The sequence below is a fragment of the Pseudochaenichthys georgianus genome, chromosome 12 (genome assembly GCF_902827115.2).
Source record: "Pseudochaenichthys georgianus chromosome 12, fPseGeo1.2, whole genome shotgun sequence".
NCBI lineage: Eukaryota > Metazoa > Chordata > Actinopteri > Perciformes > Channichthyidae > Pseudochaenichthys > Pseudochaenichthys georgianus.
In genome coordinates, this window is record NC_047514.1 from 6,332,750 (window position 1) to 6,344,055 (window position 11,306).

The 11,306-nt window shown below is 41.8% G+C and overlaps 1 protein-coding gene across 9 annotated transcripts in view; it reads right to left on the bottom strand.

The window, feature by feature from the left end:
* Positions 1-4,521, bottom strand: part of vav2 (vav 2 guanine nucleotide exchange factor) — a 211,067-nt gene extending 206,546 nt beyond the window's left edge. For 7 of the 9 annotated variants that reach the window (XM_034095484.2, XM_034095489.2, XM_034095486.2 and 4 more), the window contains exon 1: positions 3,246-4,521. In XM_034095484.2, coding sequence (XP_033951375.1) covers positions 3,246-3,581 — 336 coding nt within the window. In that variant the 5' untranslated portion in view covers positions 3,582-4,521. The remainder of the gene's footprint in view (positions 1-3,245) is intronic. The other 2 variants (XM_071204962.1, XM_071204961.1) reach the window with 1 other exon arrangement.
* Positions 4,522-11,306: the final 6,785 nt, after the last annotated feature.

Sequence of the window (11,306 nt, forward strand, 5' to 3'; positions counted from 1 at the left end):
AAGCACATCCGTTTGGACTGAATGTTTGTCAACACCAAAAGGCCCATTCTGATGCAGGTCACACACCAGCAGTATATCCTACATCAACAGCTACTCTCAGAGTCCAATGCATGTAAGGATACCACGACTTAGTGTTTACCGACGAGGCTTATTCAAGACAAAGGGCACGTAATGGCAAGGCAAACTAACACAACATGCTATAACTTTGATACAAAAAGAAAACATGTCGATTCATTTACAAAAGATAGCATTTTATATTCCCTAAGTTGGATACACAGAGTCTGTTGCTAGGGGGTGAGAGGCAGGCTCTGCACGAACAGCCACACAAGTCAGTCATTTTTCATTAGTATCATCAACAGAAAGGATGATGTTGACAAGACATAGGTACTTTGTATTTGAAAGTGCATGCATTCAACTCGTAACATATGTACCAAAGGAAAAACATTGCCAGCTCTGTATAATTATTAGTTGCAGGTCTCTTTTGTTTTTATTGTTCCATTTGTTATGAGTGAGTGTACGTGAGCTCACTAAACACAGAGAGAAAAAGACACCATTTGTAAGCCACTCATAAACTCATTACACAGCATAACAAAGAGACCGGTAATATCCATACCCAACACATAATCATAAAAGGATAAAACAAATGGGTAAAATAAAACCCAACTCATGAGATAAAACACAAGCACCTGTAGAGAAATTAGCAGAAACATCAAACGAGCCCAGTAGATAAAAAGTATTAAAAACGTCTGCTCTAGAGCATAGCTGTGTAACCTGCAGAGTGGCCTGTGGAGCTAAGACTGTATATTTAGAAAGTCAAGCAGCCTCAGGAAGTGTGGGTTTCTAGAATCTGGAATTGTCTGGGCTTAATTTAAGAAGGGAGGAACTTAAAGCAGTTGTTAGCTAGGTGAGAGGGGTCCCTAAGAACTTTAGGACCCTTTATTGGTAGTCTAGCTACAGATTTCCCCAAGGGGTGGGAGATCACTTCCAATAATGCGGACGAATAGGAGCCACTTCTCAGCTGACAAGCCATATTGCATAGGTAAGGATGTTGTTCCCTGCTTCTCCTAAAAACTGCATCCCTATTTTTTTTCAAATGTCTTCAAAAAAGTAAGTCTAATGCGCTTCAGAGTCTCCATTCGGTTAAGCCACTGACTCTGGATGTTAAGGCGCACACGCGCTGACCTTTCTCCTATCATAAATCACACACTGCTGTTCTGCTGCCAGGATTTTGTTTAACCCAATTTGTCACCGAGGACACCCCCTTCCACTCGAGCTGCGTATCCGCACAGTGGGACCGGGGAGCATGGGATTAGTGGGCGGATCAAAGTGTGCCATCCAGACCTCTCTCTCGCCTTGTAATCGTGGAAGTCAGCAGCCCCTGGAGCTGATGATGTTAACCAGGCAAAGAGAGGAAGATGGACTAGAGGCAGGCGCCGAAACATTTACCAACCACTGATTCATCTATGAAATATACTTTAAGCATTACGTCTGCAAAAGTAGGGACAGAAATACCCATCACATGTTCTGGAAGCCGAACCACAACGTGAAGACTTGCATTTGAAAAAGTAGAAACAAGAGTGTGTTTGACCTTTTGTTTGGAACATGACTTCATTAGCATGCAATCTCCTTTTTTAGAGAAGAAACCCAGAATTGAAAGGCAGAAATAAATGTCTATTATTCTTGAACCTGTCCATTTACAACCATGATCCTGATGTCTTCGTAAAGGTTAACTACGGAGCGAAATATCAGCCAGAAGTCACAATTAGTCGAAATGACACGGAACTGCATTTCCCTAAATACCAAATGTATTGTGTTGTACTTGCCTATGACGAATAACTTCCTTTTTCTACTGTTGTGGTTTGAAAAGCGATTATCAAAGCTGTTCTTGATTCATTCTGATTGACTCGTTCATGTTTTACTTCTTCACAGGTTAAGGAAAAGCAAGCTATAGTTACACAAGCCAGTAGCAGTCAGACAGACACGATCAACTCACACATTATGACAGAAACAGGTCACGGAAGGTGTGCCAAGAACTATCAGGCACACGTGCCGTCTGAGGGCAATTGCTGTGGTGTGATCGCTGTTTTGACTATAAGAATAAAACTAAATCATTCAGTATGCAGGCATCCCTGATCTGACACACCCCAGACTCCTCATCATACTGTAATACAGGCTCGGCGGTGCTTCAGAGCACACTTCAGGGTGAATACTAAAGTCAATAGGAACCTTTGCCACAGCACACTTTCACTGATGCTGTGGTCATGTAAACTTCCAGTGGCACCCGACACTTCCTCATATCGGCTTTGGGAAATATGAATGAGCTCAAGCGTAGAGGGAGGTTCATGGAGTCTGAGGCGAGTGACATATACGATCCAAACCTCTAATCGTACCACCATGTCCACTTGTGTTTTGTTTGAGCCATACTATATACCAAGATCCATCTTTGACTGTCTCTGCAAATGACTCAAATCATTTACTTTGCCTTTTCACTGCCACCCTTTTGCTATGACTCAATTTCAAATAAAGAAGACTGGAAACAAAATATTTGACGAATTACAAACACTTTTATCTATGTTTCCAGCTCTATATTGAGTTACTAATATTTTTTTAAAAGGTCACAAAAAGTAAAAGCAGAGTATTATATTATTTCCGAGTGCTGGATTATATTCATGTGTCACTTTATAATCTAAATGTGATGTGCTGTCAAAGCAATGCAACAACAAACCAATTTCAGTGACACATTTCATTGTCCTAGTTATTCAATGCAAAATGTGCTGAACCACAGACAGCATATCGACTTATAACATGAAACAACAACCCATCAAAACATAGATCTAGAGACATGGTCAACTGTGGGTTTGGCAGAAGCTAACCACCACCTGTGTGCAGGTATGGCAGCTTCACCTGTGCAAACCTGATCAGGCCCTGCATGTGTTCAAAAAGCAAACTTCTGTTACACTGCTGTGTTATCACACATATTCTGAGGCTCTCGACTGGGCTAGGGCCAATAAGGGGGCTTGTTGTGACAGGAAAGGATTACGATCTGTGGACCAAACGTGTGGAAAATCCAAACATAAAATGCTGTTAAAAATCTCATTGAGCTCTCCAATCAATGCATGGAACATGTCAGCAATCCCAAGGTGGGAATGAGCAATGTACAAGATTGTTTGTACGTACAGTCACCAAACAAAGCCTGGAGGTGTGAAATCAAACAGCCCCATCCCCATGTTGGTTTGACAACTCACCTGTGACATCTGGGGTCTGAAATTGATCTCCTTCAGGTCCACTGATCCCGGGGAGAGGTTGTGCAACATCTGGCACAGCAGCACCCCGTCTCGCAGGGCCTGTGCCAAGTCGAAGACGGCCGCCGAGGGCCACACGACCCGGTGGTTGGGGGGCAGGACCTTGCAGTCTATCAACCACCGCCCGCATTGTCTCCACTCCTCCATAGCGGCTCCGGAGACTCCACTCAAAGTAACCGAGTCCTCCAGCGGGTTCACAGTGGGCTCAAAACGGTCACTTACGGCGAACAAGCAGGCACTACTTTCGCCTCCCCTACCTGCACCGGGTGTCCTAATCATTCACTCTCTACAGCTCTATAAATCAGGCTATTTCGCAACTGTATGTCACCGCGCTAGATCCCCATTCCAGACGCATGTCAGCTCTCCTGTCTCCACAACATGGAAATGAAGGCTTGGGGGAAATAATAATCCAGTTCCGCGGATGTGACCAGATAAAAGAAACGTGCTATGGGAATTTTCTCCTCTTCATTCTTAAAAAGTTTGCTTCGCATATCCAATCCAAAAAGGCGAGTGTGGAGGGTTACAGTACCTAGTACTAATGAAACAGCTGGGTACAGCGGTTTGTCATGTATCTACTTCACGAGGGGCTCACATTTCATAGAAGCAAACAGCACAGCCTACTACTATACAATGTAGGGGGAACAAGCAAGTAGTTGACGAACTGAAAGCCCGGAGTCCCCTACCTACCTACTGCATTTGCATTTAACGTTCCCAATGAAGCCAAAAACATGAACTTCCCGTAATTTCCATAGCAAACAATGAAGAAAACAGAGGAGTCTTTCCTCAGCGCAGGGATAACCCTTGTTCCATACAGTCCAAACAACGCACCGCAGGGGGGGGGAATCAATGTTTACATTTATCCGGTTAATGTGACTTTGTTTGCCGCCTTTCTGCACGCCCAAAACAGCGTCACCCTTGTGTACAGCTCGGTTTGTATGTGATTTTCGCCTCCCTTCCGCTCGTGTCCTCTCTCCCCGTCTCCCTCTCCTCGCTTCCCCTCTCGGACGGTGATGTTTAGCGGTCCCAACTCCAGGCACGAGCCGCACTGAAAGCTTCTAGAAGTCTCACTCGGGGTCCACCCAGGTGGTTTAATGAGCTTGCGCGCGCTTATTATCCCGTGCAAGGGTAAAAGTTGAATAGTGTCCACACTTTCGTTAAAGTGGCTTCCACACTCAGAGAATGTGAGTTTCAGGGAATATTTTTGGGACTGAGAGCTGAGAGGATGCGCCCTCTGACGGAGGAAGCGCACACTGCGACTGACACAAGAGGATTAAAGGGACAGTTCCATACAAAAAGCGTTATTGACTGATGTAGTTTATTTTTATGGAAAGAGGCTAATTGTTGTATCTGCCCAGTTTGAAGCAGGTTTGCAGTGAATTATTGTGAGTATTCAACAACTAAAGGCGCAGTCCACCATGTCCAAATTACGGTAGTTGATTTGTCATATAAAGTAATACTCATATGTTGTCATAATCCTAATCTAAAGCCCTTTATTTGTCCAACAAATTAATTGAAAGGGGATGGTGCAGATAGAAGGCAAACCTAAAATGAGAAGTCAGCAAATGTCAAAACAATTAAATTACAACATTACAAATAAATTAAAACGAGTACACAACTCACAGCATTTTTTTAACAAAAAGGTAGAGTCGTGCAGCATTTACACTGAATTGCATTATGGGAAATGTAGGATCCACTGTTTATGGCGCTTGACCCATACATGCCAACACAAACTCTCAGGTGTATAAAACCCTACTCAGAATACACTATACATCACAAACTATAATGAGAACATTTAATATTATTTCCATGAGTCTGTGATATTCAATGAGTCAATTAACCTTTATTTTAATCAAGTTACAATGTGAATTGTCACCACACCTATTTATTCATAATGTTAATAGTTTGGGTTTAGTTTGTGAGGGGTTAAACGTTTAATAATATAAAAACACCCCACACAAACCATAATTGCCTTGGTTGGAAATGCACTGAAAAATGTTTGGCTTGTCATGACTTGTTTCATTATACCTGTAATTTTTGGGGACGACTTAAAGTCTGAACCAACACTGATAGGTAATGATGTATTTCCTTATTAATCTTGAATGTCTTTTTTCCTTTTCCCCATCTTTATTAGATTTCCCAATGTCATTCCTTGTTAGTAAAATAATCAAAATTCTTCAATTAATCACTTAATTGACACTAAAAACAATATGCCACCTGTTTCTTGTTAAACCCTCTTTGTCATGTCTCATTACCTCCTCAGCTCAGTTATAATCATCTCGTCCCACCTTCACATTTCCACAGGGACGTAACAAATGTGGCTTAATTTATCGCTGGGCATAAAATAGAGCAGCGCATCAAAGTCTGATGTTCTGAGCTTCTCCTTTCTTCTCTATCTTTTTAATGATTGAAAAGCTGGATTTATATATGAAGACTATATGTACAAGTGGACTCATTGAAATTATAGAAGATTATGGCTTTAGGAAAACGACGTTCAGTTGTTCGCAGCCAAACACTGTGCACTCTTTGTCGTCAGGCCAGTGAAAGTGGCGTTTCAGACAAACATGTGGCAACTCCATTGTATAAAGTATAGGAAAATAAATGCACAGAGGTTTGGATGGGGTACCCTACATTCTGGCTCTGACATTCTGGCTATTTTTATATTTCACATTACAATGGATGTCAGTAAGGTATAAAGATACAACACATAAGATGTTATAGTAATGAGGCTAATAGATAACACCATACAAACTTCCCTGGATGATGGTACACATTATGGCAATTATCTACTGCAATACAAATGTTCTGAAATGTTATTTTTAAATATTAAAATTGTGCATTATCTTAACTTGCATTTAAATCATTCCCTCCCTGCCTAAAACGCCTCGATTGGACTACTTTGTTTACTTCAGTAACATAGTGTCACTATGTTACACTCGCGCTTCTATTGGCTTGCGCTCCAAACACATTGTATGTGATAGGCTAAGGGGCGTGGCCAGTTGACCAATCACAAAGAGTCGGCCAACCAATCAGAGCAGACTGGGCTCTGGTTTCAGACAGAGGGTGAAAAGAGGTGCTGCAGCACAGGCATTATTAGAAAAACAGACCTTTTTGAACATTAAAGCATTTAAACATGTCACAGTAGAGACACAAAATACAAATATGAACCAGAACATTAGCATAGTAGGTCCTGTTCAACTATTTGAAAGTGTGGATAGTTTTTATGAACATAGCACCTTAAAAAGCAAACAGGTTTACATCAAAAATACATATTTAGACATACATACGTATACTTGCATGTAGAATTAAAATTAGATTAATATACAAACAAAAAAATAAACATGAAATTAGTTTACGCAGAGAAACAGTCTGAAGCCAGATCATAGCAGTGTGTCTGAGGGTGCCTTTTAAAAAAATCCACAGACTCAGCCTGTGTAATGGCCGCCGCAGCCTATTCCAGAACCTGCTTCTGAAAAAGTGTAGTGCAGAGAAAATGCTATCTGCAGTTTCGCACTGCTTATGACCCCATACTAATGGAGTCCTCCATGAGCTGTTGGAGGTGATCCATTGTATTCCAGGCCTTCTTGCCTCAGTAATCATCCAATGAATAAGTGTGCATCCACTCTCTGATGCACCTGTTGCCCCTGAGATCATTTGGGCTGCAGAGTACAGGTTTTATCTATGAGCTGTGGCTTTTTGCTTGTATTTGGCTGCCAGCTTCACCTCACGCAGACATACAGACTGCTGTACAGACTGCTTCACTAAGGCTACTCATCTGATTGGCTGCTGTTAGAAATTAAAATCAATGTTTTGAGAGCATAGTGCACCTTAAACACACAGTCAGTTTAATTGCTGTTTTACACTGAAAAACCAGAAGTTCTTGTGCACAAGAACTTGTAAAGCTTTTATTCTGAAAATCCTTCATCTCCGGTTAGCATGAGGCTAATATACCATTTACTATAGAGGTGAATTTAGCAGTGTTGGGAAAGTTCACTTTCTACATGAACTAGTTCAGTTCACAGTTCACACATTTTAAAATGAACTAGTTCAGTTCATAGTTCATAATTCAAAATGTTGAACTAAAGTTCATGGTTTCAAAAATGAACTAATTTATAGTTCATAGTTCTTTTTTCAATACGTTGCTGCGAGCTATTATTTGTCTCCTGTACGATGTTAATGGGCCATTTCAATTTTTACAATATCCTCAGAGGGCCGTACAAGTTATTGACCTCTGCTTAAAAAAACTAAAATCACAGCCCATTCATTTCATTCTGTGCAAAGAAAAAGCAACCTCTTAATCCAGATATCTCACCATGACTCGCGTATGCATGCACGTGCACGGTGTGGCGTGACCACCAAAACAGAAAGATAATTTATGGACACAAGATGTGTGCAAATGTATTTAGTTTCCTATCCATGTGAACATGGTTTAAGTGGGGGGGACCTAACCTCCTCTAGAGGGGTCCGGGGGGCATGCTCCCCTGGGAAGATTTGTTGCACTATGAGAGCAACATTAGGAGATCTATGGACACATCTCTCAACACCCAAACAGAACTGTAAGCAGATTTTCTTTTAATTTATGGATATTTGACAAATCACTACCCTTTCAAACTGTATTCTTCTTTATTAATAACTGTCATATAGTATTTTATACCTGTTTACTTTATTCTCTTATTTTTTTTAGAACTATAATGATCATATAAAGATGTGCCTTTACCTCACTGACTGTAGACAAAGCTTCTTATATTCGTTAGCATAGCTAGCTAACCAGATGCTAATTATAACAACACAGTTATTGACTGTCTGATCAGTATGACAGATGAGCAGATCGCCACTGGGCTTTCAACTAAAGACACAGACACGCAGAAACTGCGGCATGTGTATGGACTTATCGGTACTGCAATTTCTGAAGTGCTGAAGTGCTGGAGTGGCGTGGCGTGGCGTGGGGAACCTCCGGCCCACCCCTGCCGTAGAGTCTCACTCTGAGCGAGTGCTGCTGCAGCTGCTCTCGGCTTCGTCCATACTAATTAATTAATTCATTCATTCAATGCTCGCCGGTTCCGCGGTTCCACATTGTTTGTTGTGAGGAGTCTGATATATTTAGTATATTTATATTTTAGTGCGACAGCCAGGGGTGACAGGCGCGTACGGGTCACAGGCAGCTTGCTGTTGCCAGATTGGGTGGTTTTCCGCATTATTTTGAAGCCTGTTTACGGTGTGTTTTAACTGGGTTTTCGGCTGAAAGGCATATGAAATCTGGCACACTTTTGAACGCCGTTATAATACAGTGCTGAGAATGAACGCACTTTTGAACGCCGTTATACAGTGCTGAGAATGAACGCGTTCTCAATTACGTGCATCGAGCGGAAATACAGTACGTTCAGTTCACGTTCGCCCAAAATATGAACGCGTTCATGAACGATCGTTCATTGAACGCGTTCAGGTACATCACTGGAATTTAGCACCAATATGATATGATGTTGCACATCGAAACCTACTGATTTCAACACTACAACTATAGACGTCGAGATATTATTATTGTTGGATAAGGTACAGTTTATTTGATTACGTTATTGTTTACAGATGTGGTTAGAATGTGACAACATTCAGACCAACCGGAAACCAAACTGCTGTGAAGTATTTGCTGTATTTTTAGGAGTATTGATTACAGCGTTTAGAATGTGTTAAATGAAATGTCATGAAAGAGTTAAGGAAGAGAAAAGGCGTGTTTAGATATATATTGAATGTACAATGTCTTTATCCTCTGATATGCGTAACAACGGATGTTGAGAGCCGGCCCGCAGGGAGGAGCCAGCAGAGGATATATATTCAACCAACCTGAGCCAACGGGCTCTCTCTTCTTCACGACCAGAGCCAGAACCACAGCTGTATTTCTGTTCGGACTATATTCTGTTTGTGACATCACCACGCTTTTTATTAATTAAAGTACCAATTTGAACCTTTTCAGAGACTCCATTTAGTCTCCTTTTTAAACTTCTCTCCTGGACGCTAGAAAAATCACACACAGATAACACTGCCGCCCCTTATTTCTGACCCAGAGGTCCAAGCCTGCAATTAATTTGAGGTCAAACAGTTCAGGGTCTGGAAGAAGAGCCTCACACATTGGTTGCAGAGTTTGCAAGGGCACAGTTTTAAAATAACGCCTCTGAAGAGATGGCTTAATTTTTTCCTCCAAATCATTTTTATTTCCCAGAGTCCATGTCATGCATTGCTTGGTCAACTTTCTCTGCATGAAAACAAAGATGGTGGCCACCACTTTTTTACTTTTTAAATATTTTCAGCAAGAAATGTGAGTTTTACCCTCACTCTTTGTTCATTGAAAGTGTTTAGTTTGATGATAAGGATTATCTAAGGCTTTAGCAGAAAATGGTGTGAATGCAATTGCAACGGTGGTTGCTATGGGCACTTTTTTTGGAAAGCTAGTAGAGCATGTTGTTCGGCTCTTCGTTATTGCTGTCATTAGTTCTGTTTTTTGTGTAACTGTTAGATGATGGTATCTCAATAAAATACAATACACACAGTATTCTAGAGTAGGGATGATGTATTCGTTCTTCTTCCCTGGATTCCTACAGCATTCAATTACATTTATTTACATGTTTATAACGTGTGACACAATGTTTGTTCAACTGATGTTAACCTCAGACTTCAGTCCAGGCATATTACCCACCCAAAAAAACAGTAAGGAAAGACAAATCTTGGAAAGCAATTATTGTAGAACTACTATGTGTCAGGGTTGGGGAAAAATAGGACCCAAATGCAGTAAGAGGACTAAAAAAGGTCAAGTAACAAAAGGCGAGCTTTATTAAAAAGCCGAAAACAGGAAAAACAAGAAACTACTTAACATAAAAAAAAACGGGGAGCACGACAAGAACAAACATACAAGCAGCCAGGAACATGGACACAAACGGGCAGGTAACATGGACAAGCATAGACGATCAGGGAACAAGGACATGAAGAGTCGACTAACAGGCATGGGGGTGTTTCTCAATGTCGAGTACGCTTGCTTGGTAGCACATGTCTTCAGTCACTTGCATCAGAAGCGAGGCAAGAATACTTCCTGGCATTCGGAAAACGAAGAGTGGAACAGGCGAGCAAGTGTGCAGGTGTGCGTCATATGAGAGGCCCCGCATTACACTTTCCACCACATATTTGGGGAAATTGGTCCGTGCGCAAAGCATTGTGGGGATTTTAAGACCGCGGAGTCTACACATGTGCAGCCTCGAAATTTCTCGCTACGAAGTACGCCGGGCTCGGTAGAATTCCAAGTATTCTGGACATTAGAACAGTCCTCGGACTTCGACATTCGAAATTGAAAACTGGTGTTTCTCAATGTCGAGTAAAGCTGCTCCGGAGCCACTATTTCAAGCATACTACATCATCGAGTGCCACCGAAGGATTGTTCCAATGTCCAGTATACTTGGAATTCTACCAAGCCTGGCTTACTTCGTAGTGAGACATTTCGAGGCTGCACATGTAGACTACGCGGTCTTAAAATCCCCACAATGCTTTGCGCAAGGACCAATTTCCCCAAATCGGTGGCGGAAAATGTAAGGCGGGGCCTCTCATATGACGCACACCTGCACACTTGCTCGCCTGTTCCACTCTTCATTTTCCGAATATCAGGAAGTATTCTTGCCTCGCTTCTGAAGCAAGTGACTCGGAAGACGTGCTACCAAGCAAGCGCACTCGACATTGAGAAACACCCATGGAGCACAGGGGAAGACAAGACTAAATACACAGAAGGGTAATCACAGGACAAGACACAGCTGGGCAGGGTAGGCAGAAACACAAGGGCAACAGGTGAACACAATCAGACAATCAGACACACCAGGGAAACTAAAGACAGGGAGATAAACACAGGAAGTAGGAGCAGACAAGACACAAGGAGGAAAACATTTCAAAATAAAAGGTGGAAAATGAAAACATAAATACAAAGCCATGACACTATGGTTTGAGCTGTGGAGCAACGTTGCTATAACACGTTTG